Here is a 20,555-nt window from a genome sequence, read left to right as displayed (position 1 = left end):
CCCCTGGTTGCAGAAAAGTTGATGGTGGTAGGAGAAGACATAATCCTGCAATCCTGCCACTTTCAATGACATTAGGATGGAAGGGACTGGGGGTAACTAGCATTCACCCCTGCCCATCAGAATTTTTAAAGAATGGATAGAAATGGCTGGAGATTTCAGTGGAATGGGCTCCTGCTCCAAATTCTTCCCCCTGTTGTTCCCCCCTGCCCTTCACCATGCATTCACTGAATTTTACTAGACTGATCAGAGAATGTGTAGAAAACTGATTTAAAACATTAAAGGGTATGTGGGAAAGTGTGAAGAACATATTGTGGAAGGACTTTTTGCATAAGGACTGTGGGAACATTTTGTTATGCTGAAATTAGATTGAAGATCAAATGGTTGCAGGATAGAAACTGCAAAGTTTGGGGAACTAATATGATTTGTAACAAGCTCCAGAATAGAGTGAATTAAGTTTTAGCTAATTGTAGATTTTACAGGGGCCCAAATCTGAGTACAGCTATGTGTTTGGTTGGCATGCAAAATATTTGTCTGAGATGATCAAAAAGTCATTTACAATTTTAAAGTAATGTGAGGCTGAGTTCTACAATTAAGTAATGATTGGCCAGTACTGATAATTTGGAGGAAGTAATTGGAAATGTCCACTTGCAGAAATTCTCATGATTAATGCAATGTATCATTTGATCTTATTTATTTGAATTTTTATCTGGTTATATTTATAATTCTAAATTTACTAAAGAATTCTATTTCTTTTACAGAAAATTGATGCTCAAGCTATTGAAGAGTTCTATGGTCTGACTTCGGACATTTCAAAAAACTCAGAGTCTGGATATATTTTATTTTATCAATCAAGAGAGTAAATTGTAAAGTACTGGCCTGAATAATCAGGTAGATGAATAGTTAGCTAGCCCAAAGTGTTCAGGCCATTGCCAACTGATGATTAGGACATATATTGTACTTTCAGGGCCGTTTTTATAAGGCATCAGAACAGGAATTACGATCATACTCCAGGCATTTGTAGGCTCCTGGCAAATATGTGGTCTTATGATAGAGTTCTGTAGGTCGGAGTAGCTTTGGCAAGGGAATATCCAGTCGAAATACTAACAAAAGTAATGCAAGTACGCATGCAAGGCTGAATAAGTCTTTTCCTAATACATGACAGTAAGCCAATAGATATGGTATTGTTCCAGATTTTGCTCACTGAGGTGCATTTTACTTTACTGAATACAAATGTGTTCATTTCACTAATATCAGACCTTGAGGCAATTTGTTTTCCCTCATCCCCAGCCTCCTCCAAAACTATGATGAAGTGGAAATTTGCCTGATCTAAAATGACTGCTAATTCATTGCATTACGGAGCAGAATTGATTGTATTCTGGTTGATGTGTTTTTCTCCCAATGAAAATGTAAATGCAAATATAATTGCATACTGCTTCATAATGTGATTTGATTTTTCATGTTAAAGCCCTTTAAAGGCAGACTGGTACATAGCGGGAATATTTCACAGAAAATGAATCTTGATTAGTTTGATTTATTTAGATTTTTCAGCAGTTAAATGATTACATTTTCTGTCTTTTGCTTGTATAATAAGGTCCCGTCTACTGAAAGATCAAGATAGCAGGATCAAATTGTGGACATGCATTATTTTATCCTAAAGTGCAGTGAAATCATTTTCAAGCTAAATTTGAACTTCATGAGCAGTCACTTTTAAATGCTGCAGAACCCTATTTGGCTGTATTTAATTGTTTAGGTTTATATTCTATAGATGTCTTCCCATTATAGCTGAATAGTGCTAAAGGATCATGTTGATCGTTGCCAATAATCAGTATGGCTTTTTGGGATGTTATCTAGTGTTTTGATTTAATCATATCATATTTATGGGAATACAATAAATGTATAGATGGTATAGTATGGCATTACGCCAGAGATTTGAGAATTACAGTATCTTATCTTTGGCAAAGTGAGTAAACATGTTGGATGGCATATATAACTTTTAAAAGGATCAAAAATTATTTAACAAAAATGCTTAGTCACAAAACTGAAGCCAAATTCTGTACACATTCAGTTGCAAACATTGATGGGTGCTTGATACACTAGGTCAGTTTTAAAGTACATATTAATCTCTTATTTAAATTATGGCTCATCAGATTGATTTGGTTTATCCTGTACTAATCAATTTGTCATCTAACAATTAACACTTAGTTTGCAAATTTGAGGCTCATCTGTCTTTGGATATTTTTAACCTTACATAACCTTACTGTTCTCTTATTTACTTTGTTTCTAAGTTAACATTCCTAATTGTAATCTGTAGCCTACATCAGATTGATCTGGTATAAAAGTATTTTGTCTTGCTCACAAGAAATCTTAAATTTTGAAAGCAAACTGTTATATCTACTTCCTGTCTTCTCCCCCTCTAAAAATTGTCTTGATTTTGGTTATTTATGTTATTCTTATAAATTAATTTACTTACACTTAACGATGAACCTCCAAAGTAAGGACTAACATTTTTTAAAAGCAATATTCAAGGAAACTTAGTGGAAAGGAAAACTCCAACAGATTCTTCCTTTGTTCATCTTTTACATGCAAAGAAGTGGAGTGCAGTGCAACAGCTGAAAGGCACCTAGGGTCAATGTCCATTAACAATCTCTCTACGGCTTCTTTGTGCAACCTGTGCTTGTAAACTCATTTTGTTTATTCACCTTGGTTGCATGTTTTAAATTGTGCAGTTATCGTCTTTACGGAAATTTTGGCAAATGTTGATTTCAGTTAAGTTTATAGGGAATCTTGTTATTGCTGAAAATTTTCTGTGATCAAATTGTCCTTTTCATGCGGGTTCCTACTTTTAAGATCTATTTTGTACATTAGATTTTTATGACTGACACCTGTACCACTTGCTTATATTGCCTAGTAATGTTGCACTATTCCTATAGTGCCAGCTTAAAACAAAATGGTCTGTTCGACTGTCTTGATTTGCTGAGGGAAAAAATGCATGGAGATTAAAATTAGGTCTCTTGATCCTCCATGCAGAGAGATACAGTTGTTATGTCAGCTTGCTAATGCAAGCCCTGTACATGTAGGAAGATGTGATTTGTTGCCCCTGGAACCTACCTAAAGGATTCCTTGAAGCTGTTTCCTTAGGTTTAAATGTTTTTCTGACTGCATTGCAGGATTTTTATCAATTACCCAGACAATGTCTTTTCCAGCACTCGAGTAGATATGACAAGTTCCTTGCTATCACTGGCCAAGACCGTTTGCTGTATGAATTAACCAAAGCTGGTTGGATCTATCCATAGTTCTTTGACTTAAATCAGATGGGGCAGACCTTTAGCAAGTAAAATGATAAAAGAACATTTGTGCTATTTATACTCATTGTGTCCTAGTCTCAGTTTCTCTTGATTTGGAACTCCCACACCCTTGCAGCGAGGCCTTGGTCATGAAGAGTTTTGACTTTTAGCAGAGATTCTATCATGAGTTTAGTGAATTTTTTTAAGTTTAACTGTCTCTCCCTGTTTCATCTGTTAGGATTTTGACAAAGATAATCTGGCACAACTGAGATCAGTTTGTCTTGGTCCCTCTTAAGCCTCATAACTGCCTAACTTAAGAATACTTTCTCTGGATTCAGTTGTCATTAACTTCCCTTTGGCTTACCATATTTAGACTAAATATGACAACAGCCAAAAGCAGACTGCATATGGTGATCCTCAGATGAACACTGTCTCATCAGGTGGTTGGGTGATGGAGATCGTCTTGTGTCTGTGCCTTTCATTTCAGATGCTCCTCCCTTTTCCTGTTCCCAAAGAGTCATGAAAGTCACTTATTGGGATTCACTTTGTTCATTCAAGGAAATTTTGAGTGTAGAAATATTTCTGGACCCAGGAAACTTCAGTTCTATTTCGAAGAAGATCCCTATCCTCTCTGGATTTATGAATAATGAACTCCCTCATGCTAAAGGAAATGTTCAAGAAGCAATCACAAATGCTCTGATATTCCAGATATATCGGTCAACCAGAAATTAGCAAGTGGTTTAAAATCGTCTTTAGGCACATGTATTAAATGGATGTTAGTTAGATAATAATCCCATTCCCAACACAGTCTCTCACCCCAGCAAAGATTGTTGATCTCACTGAATTAGGGCATAAAATGGAATTTGAAACAACCACAGACTGAAAACTGTGAAATGAAAATGATGCATGAAAACAAGATCAAACTATGTACCATGTAAAGAATAAAAGAGCCAGCAACAAGTCAATATGAGCCTGGAAAAATGCCAGTGTAGTGACACTGAGCAAGGCAAAAACTTGCTTTCTAATTTTATTCAACAATTTTGCAATTATAACTAGTCACGATTATCTTTGTTCAGCATGTTTCAAGGAAGATGCTTATACGATTAACTTTGCATTGTGAAATAATGCAGCTGTTGAGATTAGGAAATGTAGCCTCTTCAATCTATTCCACCATTGGGTTTGACCACATCTGATCTATATTTCAACTGTCTTTTTTCATTTGCCTTGATACCCTTATCCAACAAAAAAGTTACTGCTCTGTCTTGAAAATTTTGATTGATCTAGCACCCATTAGCCTTTTTGGTGGTTGTGAGGCTGGGGGATGGCAGGATTGGAGAGCTCCTGACTTCCATCTTCCGTTGTGTGAAAAAGTGCTTCCTGATTTCGCTTCAGAATGAATGGTCTAACTCTAATTCTAAGATTATGCCTCCTTGCTCTGGATTCCCTCACTGGAAGTAATAGTTTTACCTATCTATCTAGTCAAATCCCTTTATTGTTTTATAATCTTGATTTTGATAATCCTTCAATCTTTGAACCTCAAGGAGATTTATGTCCTCATAGTTGAACCCTTTAAGCTCTGGTGAATCCACAATGCACTTGTCATTCTGGGCTGCATTTTACATGCCCTTGCCAAGCGTGTTTTTGGTGTGTGGGCACGTAAAATAGGGCGGGTGTTTATCCCCTTATTATGGTGGGGTGGGAGTTGGGCGGGCGGTGAAATTAGCAGCCTGCTGCCATATTTAAATAGATAATCAAGGGTCAATTAGGCTTTTTACAAAGTCAATTGACCTTAATAATTCAGGGCCCATGCCATAAAACATTTGGTGTGGGCAGTCGGGCAGGAATGGGCATCCCGATTTTTTAAAAAAAAAATAATTTCTTCAAACTGCAGGAAGGGGGAGGTGTTCTGTCTTCAGGGACTGCCCTTTGCAGATCGGGGAGGCAGCTCCCGCTACGATGGAATCCACCCCTTTCTTCCTTCTCACCTGCAGCCTTAAAGCCTCCTTGCCCAAGACTCTAGACTTACCTGTTTCTGGGGATCCATTGCTCTTTGTTGTTCCTGTTTGCAGTCCCAGTAGCACCCACTAACACACTCTTCGAGCTAGCAGTCAGCTCTCGAGGGCGGGAACTCCTCCTCAGTGAGGGGTGGAAATCCCACTCGACCATTGTTTAGTCCACCCGCAGCACTTTATGGTTGCGGGCGGGCTGCGTGGAGCCCTCTGTCTCTGATAGATTCCAGTAACTTGCTCACAGCAGATGTTAAACCTACAGGTTTGTACTTGCCTGGATTTTCCCACCCTCCTTTACTGGAATTATATTTGGAATTTTCCAATCAAAAGGCACAATTTCTGGATCTAGAGAGTTTTGGAAAGTTGTGACTGGTGCATCTGAAATTTCTCTTTTCAATATACTGAGCTACAATGTCCTGAAACCAATGGTTTCTATCTGAAGCCCAATTGTTTTCTCCATTACTATTATTAAAAAATGTTAGATTAAATCCACTGAGTTTCTCCCCTTGATTTATTTTCAGTTTGCCTTGCTCAGTTTGTATTTTGACCTCTTCCTCCACTGTATAACAGATATAAAGTACAAATTTTAATAAGTAGGTCATTTCCATATTGTCCATTATAGTCTTTCCTGCGTCTATCTGCGTCTATTTTAATAAGTAGGTCATTTCCATATTGTCCATTATAGTCTTTCCTGCGTCTATCTTATTAATAGGCCCATATTTCCCTTTACCACTCTTTTTCTTTTTATATATTAACAAAAATATTTATAGTTGCCTTTGACATTCCATGCAAGTGTTTTTTTCATATTCTCTTTCTCCCATCTTTTTATCCTCTTGCTGATTTTTATAGCTGTGTGGTGTTTTGGGTGTTGTATAAGACTGTACAGTATCCAGAAGCTAATCTATAATCTATTAGAAGGAACTTATTGACATTCTGTTACTGACACCATAACTGTTGAGCACAATCTTTCAATGTTCAGCTGATCTCCTAGTGCAGTAAGTTGCTTTGCTTTTATATCAAGAAGTGGTGGTGTTAAGCACAACATTCTTAAATATCTTTTCACCTCCTCATTGCATGTCTCACCCGCAGTACAGTGCAGAAATTGTTCTTGGGCCTTCCTATTCTGAGCATCATTTAACCATTCCAGTTCTTGTACATTGGAATGTACTGTTTCTGATGCAGCACCAGATATGATATGGCATATCTGAACCTATTTGAGGATGCAGCTCCTGAGAGGCTATGTTATCCTCTGTGGTATTGTCTCAAAACTTTAAAGTCAAGAATGGAAAAGGTTTATTCATAGGAGTCAGGATCACAATGACAGCCGTTTTAGGTGTGACTTTTTGGTTATCCTGTGAGTTGCTACTTAGTAGCTCTGCTTCAACAACTGTGGAGAGTTGGCATAGTTAATGTTGACATCTCATGCAAGAGGACAGAGATTTAGAACGCAAACATGCCTGCTTATTTAGGTAATAATCCCATGGCACTTGAAAAGCAGGAGTTCTCTCAATAACATGGCCAACATATTTTCCCTCAACCAATACCGTAAAACAAGTGTCAGTTCATCTCTTTGCTAACTGTGGAATGTTGTAGGTACACAGAAAATCTGCTGTTTTAGTTTAAGTAAGCTTAGTGCCCTCTTTTACTATGGTGTGCTATCATTTTTCCAAGTATTTTTAATCAGATTCATTATTGAGCACAATAGTTGTCACATTAGTAAAAGTCACTGAGTAATCATTTGTCCAACAACTAGTGTTCTTTGATTTTAATTCTATATTGGGTAAGCTTATGCGATATACGTAAATCATTTCAAATATTTGTGCTCTCAGATTTAAGACTGTGGCCGGAATTTTCCAGTCCTGCCTGTAGCAATTCTCGCCACGGCGGGCCCGGAAAATTTGGAGAGCAGCCTGTTGACTTTGGGTGGGACCAGAAAATCCCTCCCTGCTTCATTCTTCAGCGCACTATTGGTGAACTTAGCCTGGTTGAAGCACCATGCCTTGAGATGCAAGAAAAGTCAGTTATAATACTGTGATTCTGATTTTCCATGGAGTTCCCCCGATCTCATGCTGCAATTTCAGGAGATCAGAGGAAGTCCTGAAGAAATAGCCACAATCGGCAATGATGCAATTTCAGTGGGGATTCAGTCAAACTTACAGCAAGAGATCAGGAGACTGTGTGTACAAATTCAATGCCCATAGCTTTTTAATCTCTTGAAAGTTTCACTAACTTACCTCAGGAAATTACTGTTGAAATTGTACCAGTGATAACATAAGATGCTCCATTGAATAGAGTTATAATTTTGATGTGCACATTGTGATGTGCATAAGGGAAAGGATAGACATTTTCCAGACATGCAATTGCTTCCTGTAGGAACAAAACTTGAGGCAAACTCATGATAAAGTGGAGATCAGCAAATTGGGTTGTAGAATGTATTTCCTCATATACCATTTCCTTGCTGGTGAAAAAAAATGAGAATTTGAATCTGTTTTACTTATGCATTAGTTACATTGTTAGCTAAAATATGATTTTTGTTTTCTTCACAATATCTGTAAGTTAACCAATTGGAATGGCTTGCACATTTTTTACTAATTGTATTAATTACACAATTCAAACTACAATTGCACTAGTCTGACACTGAACTGGTATTTACATTTAAGAGTTCATGCCTGTTTATATTTTTCAGTTTTCTCTAAACATTTGTGCATGGAGGATGAAAGAATACTAAGCTATGTAGTTTATGGCCATCACCTTTGTGTAGTTATTTCTCCACATACAATGCCCCTTGGATATTGTGTACATATTTGTTATCATTTACATTTACAATCTGTCCTGATGCTGTGTTTAATTGGAATTAAAGGTTGGATCAGGATGAGGTTTTGTAGTGGTTTGGGCTGAAATTTCCAAGAAAGATGGCTACACTGGTGCAAAGTTTGTAAAGGAAGAACATCTGTTGATGTTTCTACCCAGTTGAATGACTGAATATTAATTTGTATTTGCCAATTGAACAATTTCAAAGAATGAAGAAGATTGTATCTATGGTGGATAGTCTAATATTGGGCAATGTATGTTGTGTAAATATTTAGCTATTGTCTGGTGAAGTATATGGAGCACTAAGGATATGCTGAATCCTAAACAATGTTATGAATTCCCTGCCAGCAAATCATTTGCACTATTAACATTTTGTAAAACAAATATTATAAATTGATGATGGCTCTTGCCAAAAGTTTTTCTCAGGTTCAGCTGAAATGTCAGGTAACATTGTGAATAAACAATGGGGTGGGGTGGGAAAAGATGAAATTTTGGCCACATATGGCAATAATGTGTCAATCGATTTATGATTCCATTTCATCAATATGAATAACAAAATAATCGCAGAACAATACTGTTCACTTCATCTATGTTCAAAATATTTCTGGTCTGTGTAGTCTTTACACTGCAAAATAAGCTAAACTAATTCAAGTAACTTTAAACTAAGGTACTGTATTACAAGTTGAAGAAGGATTTTCAGAAGTTGTTTACTAAAGTTTTGAGTGAATCTACAAATTATTTCTGACCACTGGATCTATGGAGCATCTAAATTGCCTTTTTGAAACCTTTGTTTATAGCCTTTAGGTGCTTTGTGAATATATATGCAGGGATGTGGGAGGATACTGAAGACTTTGAACCCTAGTTAATTTTAACGTTGGTATCTTGTAATATTTATGCTCCCTACTTATGCAGGCGTGCACATACAAACACCCAGGAACACTGTTCAAGACATAGGCCATGTTTCCCTCATTTGCATGTAACTGACTTGTGCCTGTCTACATATTTACCAAAAAATGGGCGTGAAAGGAGACAAAAAGCCTAGGCCCTAGGCTACTACCTTCAAAGGCAATTTTGATATGGTTGAAATTTGTACCTATATCTTCTGACCTACCTGTACTGGTGAAATGTGTGCTTATGTTTCAAATTATTTTGGTTATGATCAAAATCTTGCCGGTTTTAAAATAACATTTGTTTTATTGTACATTCCAGCTACTGATTAATTACTAGACCTCACTGAATCAATCACAAAAGTTTTGCACTCATCACTCATATTAGGCCTTCTGATGCGAGGGCACTGGTAAACAGTGATTTTCAGCTCTTTATACATCCATTGCCTTCCCTTTAATAAAAAGATTTGTTTGACAATTAAATTGTTTGTTTTGAATTATGAGAAATAAGGAAGCAATTCAACTCATTTATCCTTCCATCTTCCATACTTATAACTTTTCTGCCAGCATTTCACCTTTGAGATATTTGGGTTTAAGTACATTGTTGTGTTCAGCTGTTTGTGCCCGAATACAGTTAATGTTTGATCTGAACAGTGTATGTTTTCTTTTGAATTCCCTTTTTAAAGTGTGGGCTGTTTTGCAATTTATTGTATCTCTTTTGCTGTTGGAGCATTATGATGTAACTCATTTGTAAAAATGGGCTAGTGCAATTTGTGAATGAAACAAGGCAAGGTGCACTTAGAGGGAACAAAGTGCTCAAATTCAGTGCTGTCAGTCCAAGTAACTGTTTCAGCGTTTTTTATCTGCATCCCTACTAGCAATAATCTAGAATTCTATATGCGGTGCCACTACTTGTATAATTGCCTTCCAGTCAACACACATTGCAGTTTTTAAACTGTGTACACCTTTTGAGTGCTGAAGAAGGATGCTGACTTTAAAAAAAAATGATCAAGTTGGCCATTTACTGGCAAGGTACCTTAATGTATACACATTTTAATCAATCTATAATACTGCTGATATTGTTGCAATAACAAACTAAATGTCACAATGTAACTTTGACTTTTTTATTGGCTGGTCAATGATGATGCCTATTAGCTTTAAAATATGTAACATTAAAGAGCTGAGGTTAATTCAGTATGATTTTTATTAGCACATCCCTGTGGGTGGTATTCAGTGCACACTTTAGGTACCCTTTTATGTCCTAGTTTGCACTCCTTGATACAAATAAATGCTGCAAAAGTCAATGTTTTCACGGTACTATTTGTCTCTGCTTCGTTAAATACATTTTTCTACATTGCCATAACCTTTAAATTGAAGATATCAGCACAGAATTTCTCTTTGGCCAGATGTAATAATCTTGAAAAACATTTTTGTTCGAAAGTTTGTTTAGCAGTTTGTGTAGTGTGATTCTGCACATTTCTTCCATGGTACTGTAAGCAGCAGAAATCAGCTACTGGCAAAAATGAAAATGTACGTGTTAGGAAAGATGCAAATGTCCTTTTCATATTGGGAGGGTTAAATGTACACCAAGATCTACTTTGAGACTCTTTTAGCTGCTGTAAGAATTAATTTCAAAGATGGAGATTTAAAAGGTGCCAAAATTATATTTCAGTGGCTCTGTACTGGAAAGGATTTTTTTCATTGAAGCCCTAAGTACTTATGACGGCAGTGAAAAGCAAGATATCCAACGTGGATTTGTCATTGTAATTTGCATTAGTGAAATTAAACAACATGCTCAGATTTACATAAGCTTTGTTGGATACACTTAAATCTATTATGGTCCTCAGATCACTGGAAAAGCTAATGAACATATACTTCAATAAACACAGTTAAATTGGAATTCAAAGCGCCACATAGTACCAACAGATAAATTATGCATTCAAGATAAGTTCACACATATAAGGGCAACAATATTATAATACTGGTCAACAAAATGAATAATTTCTCATATCCTGTCTTTTTTGTTTCATTGTGTCTTATCAATATTGAAATCTAATTGAATTAATGTGTATCAATGGAAAGCAGATTAAATGTAAAACTTCCAAGATATCAGCATTTGGCTTGCAAGCCTGAACGGTTTGGGGGGAGGTGGGGGAATAATTTGTTAAATGGTAGCATATCGATGTATGTACACCCACAGTGCACTTTGATTTAAAATGTAATGTGCCCATTAAATGGGGATGGTAAGAATGGATGCATACAGAACTTGTATTTTGTTCAATAAAATCCAACATTAAACTAGAATGAGTTATTTGTTCTAGATCCCACTATGAAATGTCACAACCACTATCTAAATTAAACTATCATTAAGCAATTAGCAGAAAGTTGTGCAAAGTTGTATATTTAGTATCATTCCGTGAATGTGGGAGGTGCTAGCAAGGCTGGCATTATTTGATTGCCCTGAGAAGATCGTGTGCCGGAGCTTATATAATAAAGATTCTTCCATAGCGCTGTTAAGTAGAGAGTTCCTTAACTGTACAATAACAATGAAGGAACGGCGATATATGTCAAAGTCAAGATGGTGTGCAACTTGGTGTTTCAGTACATATGCAGCACTTGTCCTTCTAAATGGTGGAGGTCAGTGGTTTGGGAGGTATAAGCCTCCATACTGCCCAATTCTCCTTGTGCTTAAATTCCAAGACAAAATCTAAATACCAATTGTTCTCCTGTTGCATTATGGATTAAAAGCAAAAAACCTTCCTGTAATTCGTTGTTACCCCCCCTGCCCCCAACACACCATTCTTTAATAAAAACAAAAAACTGCAGATGCTGGAAATCCAAAACAAAAACAGAATTACCTGGAAAAACTCAACAGGTCTGGCAGCAACGGCGGAGAAGAAAAGAGTTGACGTTTCGAGTCCTCATGACCCTACAACAGAACTAGGTGAATCCAAGGAGAGGGGTGAAATATAAGCTGGTTTAAGGTGTTTGGGGGGGGGGGGGTGTTAGGTGGGAGGAGAGAAGTGGAGGGAGGTGGTGTGGTTGTAGGGACAAGCAAGCAGTGATAGGAGCAGATCATCAAAAGATGTCACAGACAAAAGAACACAGAGGTGTTGAAGTTGGTGATATCTAAATGAATGTGCTAATTAAGAATGGATGGTAGGGCACTCAAGGTATAGCTCTAGTGGGGGTGGGGGGAGCATAAAAGATTTAAAAATATTTAAAAATAATGGAAATAGGTGGGAAAAGAAAAATCTATATAAATTCTTGGAAAAAACAAAAGGAAGGGGGAAGAAACAGAAAGCGGGTGGGGATGGAGGAGAGAGTTCAAGACCTAAAGTTGTTGAATTCAATATTCAGTCCGGAAGGCTGTAAAGTGCCTAGTCGGAAGATGAGGTGTTGTTCCTCCAGTTTGCGTTGGGCTTCACTGGAACAATGCAGCAAGCCAAGGACAGACATGTGGGCAAGAGAGCAGGGTGGAGTGTTAAAATGGCAAGCGACAGGGAGGTTTGGGTCATTCTTGCGAACAGACCGCAGGTGTTCTGCAAAGCGGTCGCCCAGTTTACGTTTGGTCTCTCTAATGTAGAGGAGACCATTCTTTGCTCTCTTTCTTTCCCTCTTTGTATGCTTCATGCTTTGACTCTTTCTACAACAATTTCCTAAAAATAGCAAAAGTTGAGTGCAAGTGTGGTTTATTAGCACTAATTTACAGATTAAAGTGAGATTAAAATGGGACTTTGTACGGATTAAGAGGGAGGAATTGCCAGTTAGAACAATGAATCAGCAATGGGAAATATTTAAACAGGAGATGTAAAAGGTACCAATAAATTCCAGTAAGGAAATAAGTGGAGAATATGAAGTAAATAATTAACTGCTGTTTTCACATTGAATAATAGTCAGTGGAAGTTATGGGCCAAATGGCCGTGTTGTGTACCGTACCATCTATGATACTATGGTACTAAAGAAATTGCTTTTAATATAAAAAGTAAAGGGCCTATCTTTTGCCGTCATTCTGAATGAAGCAAGGAAAGGATTTTGGAGGGTCTAGACTATAATTCTCAAAAATTCTAGGGCTTGACTAGATATGAGTCCCTTCTTCAAAAGGCAACAGAGCTTTGCCATAAACTTTGAGGTCAAAATTACTACACTTGGGGTGATTCAACACTAATTTCTAAAAGACTGGTATCATTTGATCAAGCATGTTGATTTCTTTTTGAATGGTTAACAGAATAGCTGAAAGGGATGCTGTTAATTTGGCATTACGGATTTTTGAAAGCACATGGTAAAAGTAATGCATAGATTTATGGGGAATATTATTGCTAGATGACTGGAAAGTAGAAAGCAAACTCTAAAAGGAGGTTTCTTAGAATCAAATTTGTGCCAAGTAATCCTCTAAAATTGGGCTGCTCCTTTACAATTTTTTGCCTAAATGATCAGGACTTGTGAACTAAGAACAATCTTGAACCTAGCTGATGATACAAGAAATGTGAAAGACTGCAGGAATACATAGATGAGCGAGCAGGATGAGCATATAGGTGTCAGAAGTAGTTCAATGGAGAAATTGTGAATTATTACATTTTGGAAGTAATAGGAAAATAAATTACACATTAAGTCGTAAGATTTTATAGAGTTGAACAACAGCAGGACCTTGTACAAATACACAGATAGCAGTGAAGGTAAAGGTAGCAGTACATAGGCTCAAAAATGAATCCTCGGCTTTATTGTTATATCTCGAAGCATTATTCAAAAGTGAGGAGGTAATATTGAGCTGACAGGCTGAAGTTTAAGTGTTGCGGTGGATTTTATGGAACCTGTAAGAATCGTGGCATTTAGGGTGACTGAATTAGGCAGAAGCCAAAATTTTGATTTCCCGACGGCGGGTTGAGATGCAGAGATTAAGTCAGAGGCATGTTTGTGGTGTATCGGGTCTCATGCTGTCCTGTGGCAGGTTCCCATTTGTAATATGTTTGCATGCCATGAATACTCATTTGTGTGAAACGTTGGTTAAATTATATCCTACCTTCAGGATAAAGTCATGAGAATCTGGTGGCACCTGGTTCATGTTTGTTTAAATGTCACGTGCAAAGGTTGGCTTTGTGCAGTTGTGGAAATCATAGGCCTGAATTTTTTGGATTGCAGGAGGCAAATCCAGAGGCCACCAGACCTTAAGGGGAGGCCACCCAACTTCAAAAGGGAGCTGTTCATGGAGGCGCCCCCCCCACCCCCCCTTCCCACCTCAGATGTAACTGTTGATTTTTGACCTTTCCCCATGCAACTTCAATCCTCCTGCCAGCCTAAAAATTCAGCCTAGGTGGGAAATGGCCTTGAAGTGGCCAATGATTGGGCACTTGAGGGCCTCAATTGGGGCATGGGCGGGCTTCCCATCCAAGGCCTTGCCCACCCCAGCATAAAATCGCTGTATGGGCGGGAACCTGGGGGGGGTAATTACATTTCTTCAATTTAATGCTCTCTTTCTTCCTCTCCCCCACCCCCCACATCTAAAAACCTACTGGTGGGGCAGGGAAGCATAAAATTCTGGCCTGCAGCACAAGGGAGGGGAGCAGGAGAATGGCAGCTTGCAAGGAGGCTCAGGACTGGCAAGGGGGAAGAAAATAGGTATGTGGAGTGAGTTTGGGGGCATGAAGGAATGGAAGAAGGATTCAAAAGAGGGCAGAGGATGTGGTTGGAGTTGTAGAAGAATGGAAGGGCCTGGAAACCTGGGGGGTGGTGGGAATAGTCAGGATAAGAAAAGGAGGGGCCGGAACACTGATGTTGGCACTGTCCACATATGGGTCCATCTCAAGGTGTGGGCTGGCAGAGTTCTTACAGTTCACCTTCAATAGCTGAGTGATCTGGGACAATATCCTTTACAATGCTTAGAAGGGACCTTGGCCCAATGCATTTATAGAGACGAAAGAGGGAGGTGCTTGGTGCAACAGCTGTGCAGAAATGAAGTCTCCTGCAAAAGAAGAAATCTGGGACAAAACGCATCCCGAGAAGGCCTGACCCAGATCATGGGGTGAAAGGTTGGTCGTCCTGATGTGCCAGGAAGTATATGTGTATAAGTCATTGTTAAAAAAAGCGTACAGCGTCCTAGGCTTAATAACTAGAGTACAGAAGCAAAGGGCTATGTTAAACTTGTATAGAACACTGGTTTGGCCTCAACAGGAATACTGTTTTGAGTTCTGTGCATCACACTTTAGGAAAGATGTGAAGACATTAGAGAGAGTTCAGAAGAGATTCATAAAATGGTTCCTGGGATGGGGAACTTCAGTTATTTAGAGAGATTGGAGATGTTGTGACTGTTCTCTTTGGAGAAGAGACGGTTAAGAGGAGATTTGATAGAGGTATTCAAAATCATGATGGGTCCGGCCAGAGTAGATAGGGAGAAACTGTTTCCGTTGGTGGAAAATCAACACAAGGGCATAAATTTAAGGTATGTTATGGACAGGGGGGAAGATCTGGGATTTTTCCCTTTTTTCCACCTCTCGACTGGGAAAAGTGCCCTATAGTCAACACTGTGGTGAAGCAATCTGGGAAAACTGTCCTTCAGTCAGTTCTTGTTGAAAATAACAAGAGTGACATCACAAGACAGTGCGAGAGATCAGATCAAGCACGAGTGCGGGGAAGCTTCAAAAAGTGACGTCAACACAAATGTGCAAGCAGACTGGTGAGTAGTATGTAAGTGTTTTCTCCAGTTAAAATAGTGGTGGTTGGTGGGGGGGGGGTGGTTGGTGGCGGGAGTCCAGATGAATGTGTGGCTGGAGAGATGGTGCAGGAGGGAGGGCTTTAGATCTCTGGAAACGTTGGGACCATTTCTGGGGGTGATGGGACCTGTACAAGGCAGATGGGTTGCACCTAAACCGGAATGGGACCAACATCCTTGCGGGAAGGTTTGCTAGTGCTGTTGGGGAGGGTTTAAACTTGGCAGGGAGGTGAAATTCAGCAGGAGGAGTTGCACAGCCAAAATTAGAAGAGAGAACAAGTGAGTCTGGAAGGCATAGAAATTATAGGCCAGTTAAGGCACAAGGGATTTTGGCAAAGTTGGATGGTATTTTAATGTAAGTAGTCTGACAAATAAGGCAGATGAGTTGAGGGCACAAATTAACACACACAAACATGATGCAATTGCTGTCACAGAGACATGGCTGAGAGAAGGGGCAGGATTGGCAGCTCAATATTCCAGGAAATAGGGTCTTCAGGTGAGGCAAGGAGGTATTGCAATATTGATCAAAGAATCAATTACAGCAGTAAGGAAGGATGACATTTTAAAAAGCTCCTCAAATGAAGCCACATGGGTAGAACTGAAAAACAATAGAGGAGCAATCACATTGCTGGGAGTGTACTGAAGGTCCCCAAACAATCAGAGTGAAATCGAAGAGCAGATATGTAGGCAAATTACAGAGAAGTGTAAAAATAATAGGGTAGTAATAGTGGGGGATTTCAACTTCTAAGCATTAACTGTGTTAGTCATAATGTGATAGGCTTAAGGGGAACGGAATTCTTAAAATGCATCCAGGAGAGCTTTTTAAGCCAGTACGTAGAAGGCCCCACAAGAGAGGGGGCGGTCCTGGACTTAATTTTAGGGAATGAAGCCTGTCAAGTGGTAAAGGTATCAGTGGGAGAGCATTTTGCAGATAGTGATCATAACTCCATTAGATTCAATGTTGTTATGGAAAAGGACAAGCATAGGCCAGAAATCAGAGTTCTAAACTGGGGGAAGGCCACTTTTAATAAGATCAGCTATGATTTGGTCAGAGTGGACTGGGAGCAGCTACTTTTAGGTAAATTTGCGTAAGAGCAGTCAGAGTCATTCAAGAAGAAAATAGGGAGGGTACAGGGCCAACATATTCCAGTAAAGATAAAAGGTGGGACCAAAAAATCCCGGGAACCCTGGATGTTGAGGGATGTACAGGATTGGACAAAGAGAAAAAGGGAGTCTTATGGCAGATACTGAGGGCTCAAAACAGCAGAAGCCCCAGAGGAGTATAGAATGTGTATGGGGGAACTTAAAAAAGAAATTAGGAAAGTCCAAAGGGGGCATGAAAAAACATTGGCAGGTAAAATAAAGGAAAATCCAAAGTTATTTTACAAGTACATTAAGAATAAGAGGATAACAAGGGAAAGAGTAGGGCCCATTAGGCCCATAGTGGTAATTTGTGTGTGGAGCCGGAAGACGTAGGGTTCTAAATGAATATTTTGTGTCGGTGTTCACAAGTGAGAGGGACGACATGAGTATGGAAATCAGGCAGAAGGACTGTGATATAGTTGAAGAAATTAGCATAGAAAGGGAGGAGGTTCTAAGTGGTCTGGCAGGCTTAAAAGTAGATGAATCTCCAAGGCCGGATGATATATATCCCGGTTCTGCTGAAGGGTCATGAGGACTCGAAACGTCAACTCTTTTCTTCTCCGCCAATGCTGCCAGACCTGCTGAGTTTTTCCAGGTAATTCTGTTTTTGTTTTGGATTTTCAGCATCCGCAGTTTTTTTGTTTTTATATCCCAGGCTGTTGAGTGAGACAAGAGAGGAGATAGCAGGGGCACTGGCAATAATTTTCAATACCTCTCTGGCCACAGGAGAGGTGCCAGAGGACTAGAGGACAGCCAATGCCGTTAATCAAGAAGGGAGGAAGGGATAAACCAGTGAACGACAGGCCAGTCGGTCTAACCTCAGTGTTGGGGAAACTATTGGAAGCAATTCTGAGGGACAGAATTAATCTACACTTGGAGAGGCAGGGATTAATCAAGGACAGTCAGCATGGATTTGTTAAGGGAGGTCATGTCTGACCAATTTGATTGAATTTTTTGAAGAGCTGACAGGGTATGTAGATGAGGGCAATGTATTTGACGTAGCCTACTTAGACTTCAGCAAGGCTTTTGATAAGATCCTGCATGGGAGACTGATAACAAAGGTAAGAGCCCATGGGATCCAAGGCAATTTGGCAAATTGGATCCAGAATTGGCTGAGTGGCAGGAAGCAGAGGGTGATGGTTGTGGGGTGTTTTTGTGACTGGATGCCTGTGTCCAGTGGGGTTCCACAAGGATTGGTGCTGGGTCCCTTGCTGTTTGTGGTATATATAAACGATTTAGACTTGAATATAGGAGGGTTGATCAGTAGGTTCACGGATGACATGAAAGTTGGTGGGGTGGTAAATAGTGAGGAGGATAGCCTTAGATGACAGGAGGATATAGACAAGCTGGTCAAATAGGCTGATCAGTGGCAAATGGAATTTAATCCGGATAAGTGAGAGATGATGCACTTGGGCAGGACAAACAAGGCACGGGAATACACAATGAATGGTAGGACCCTGGGAAGTACCGAGCATCAGAGGGACCTTGGTGTACGTGTCCACCGGTCCCTTAAGGTAGCGGGACAGGTAGATAAGGTGGTTAAGAAGGCAAATGGGATACTTGCCTTTATTAGCCGAGGCATAGAATATAAGAGCAAGGAGGTTATGCTGGAACTGTATAAAATGCTGGTTAGGCCACAGCTAGAGAATTGCGTGCAGTTCTGGAATCAGCATTATAGAAAGGATGTGATTACACTAGAGAGAGTGCAAAGGAGATTTACCAGGATGTTGCCTGGGCTGGAGAATTTTACTTATGAGGAGAAATTGGATAGACTGGGGTTATTTTCTCTGGAGCAGAGGAGTTTGAAGGCGGGACATAATTTTATACACCTCAATCATGAGTGGCATAGATAGGGTAGACAGGAGGGAACTTTTCCCCTTGGTGGAGGGATCAATAACCAGGGGGCATAGATTTAAGGTAAGGGGCAGGAGGTCTAGAAGGGATGTGAGGAAGAATTTTTTCACCCAGAGGTTGGCAAGAATCTGGAACTCACTGCCTGAAAAGGTGGTAGGGGCAGAAACCCTCAAGTTTTAAGAAATCTTTGGATGTGCACTTGCGATGCCATGGCATACAAGGCTATGGGCCTAGTGCTAGAAAATGGGATTCACGGCATTGTCTTAGTTTAAGATGATGATCACTTAGGACTGAGATGTGGAGAAATTTCTTAATTCCAAAGGGTTGTCAATCTTTGGAATTCTCTATCCCAGAGGGTTGCGAATGCTACATCATTAAATATATTTAAGGATGAGATAGACAGACCTTTGGTCTCTCAGGGAATCAAGGGATATGGAGAATGGGTGGGAAAGTTGAGTTGAAGCTGGACATCAGCTATGATCACACTGAATGGTAGAGTAGGCTTGACTATGGTCTACTCCTGCTCCTATTTCTTGTGTTCTTATGGGTCAAGAGGTACAGCTGAGTGTCATCAGCATTTGTGTGAAAGCTAACCCCGTACCTATCGATGACAACATCAGGAGCAAGAGATAGATGGAAAAAAGCCCAAAGATCAAAAGCTGGGGTACTGAAGGTAACAGTGTAGATTAGGTTGTAAGACATGGAGATGTGTGGCTATGTTATGATGGGAGTAGAACCATGCAAGGATAGTGCCATGGAGCGAGACAATGAAGGAGAGGCAATGGTGATTCACTCACATCAAATACTACAGAGGTTGAGAAGGAAGAGGGATTAAATGCTTTTGCAATGATCGCAAGAGGTTGTCACTTTTGAGCTTGACCAAGGCTGCATCAACACTAAGGAAGATTGGAAGTCTCACTGGAAAAAAATGAACAGGGAGTTACGAGAGAGTTGTGGATGTAATCAGAAATCTTAAAGAGGAAAGGGAGGATAGTTATCCTACAATCTACAATGAGGGCTACGCTCAGATTCAAGACATCATTTTCTGAACTCGTTTGTGCACTTCTTTATAAGAACTTTGAGCAGGAGTTTGATGTATGGATGAGGATATGCTCTCTGGGTCAGTTTCACTAACTGATAATTTTAATGTATTGGAATAGTTTTTAATGCATATTTTAAGTAAAGTTCAATCTCCATGATAGGGTAATTTTCTTTCTTTTATTGGTATCATTCATTTATATGTAATTTTTAAATGAATGAGCAATGTACCTGAAATGAATTTCTGTTTGGACAATATAGTGAATTGATTGATTGATAGCACAGTAGTTTAAAAGAATGGCTTGCTTGACAGACAGTAATATAAATCTAGAAATATGCCATTCTGATTAAATTAAATGTCTACTTAATATTTACTGTTGATCTATGTTCAAGATTTGGAAAGGACAGAGAAGCTGATTGTACTCAGGTTTATGTGGGCTGAATGAGAAACTGGATGTTGCAATTTATGGTCAGCTGGGGAACTAAGCTGGAAAACTTGACCATGCTTTGGTATGGCAAGGACAGCAAAGAGTTGGACTCTAAGATAGGCTTCAGTGGAATGGAATGGAAGCCAAGATGAGGCATTATTTTATAGGCAGAAGGAAACTACCTTCTGTTGATGACAGATATTTGCTGTGGCAGGGTGCCCCAGGTTGATGCAGAAAACCTCCACACTCCAGCCGAATATGACTTCCCAGCAGAGGCTAGAGAGCTCACAAACTTCCATTCACTTTGGCAGGACCGGGAGATCCCGCCGGTGGGAGAAGCCAGAAAATCCTGCCCAAGGAGTGAAGATATGGTCACGTTCAGGGAATTCTTTAAA

The 20,555-nt window shown here is 39.4% G+C and overlaps 1 protein-coding gene across 3 annotated transcripts in view; it reads left to right on the top strand.

Annotated features, from left to right (window-relative positions):
• The window catches only part of usp46 (ubiquitin specific peptidase 46), a 92,988-nt gene extending 82,693 nt beyond the window's left edge, over positions 1-10,295 (top strand). For 2 of the 3 annotated variants that reach the window (XM_041214101.1, XM_041214178.1), the window contains one exon: positions 759-10,295. In XM_041214101.1, coding sequence (XP_041070035.1) covers positions 759-860 — 102 coding nt within the window. In that variant the 3' untranslated portion in view covers positions 861-10,295. The remainder of the gene's footprint in view (positions 1-758) is intronic. The other variant, XR_005946257.1, reaches the window with a different exon arrangement.
• The last annotated feature ends 10,260 nt before the right edge of the window (positions 10,296-20,555 follow it).

The sequence above is a fragment of the Carcharodon carcharias genome, chromosome 1, assembly GCF_017639515.1.
Source record: "Carcharodon carcharias isolate sCarCar2 chromosome 1, sCarCar2.pri, whole genome shotgun sequence".
In the NCBI taxonomy this organism is placed as follows: domain Eukaryota; kingdom Metazoa; phylum Chordata; class Chondrichthyes; order Lamniformes; family Lamnidae; genus Carcharodon; species Carcharodon carcharias.
This window is presented reverse-complemented; position numbering and strand designations above follow the sequence as displayed.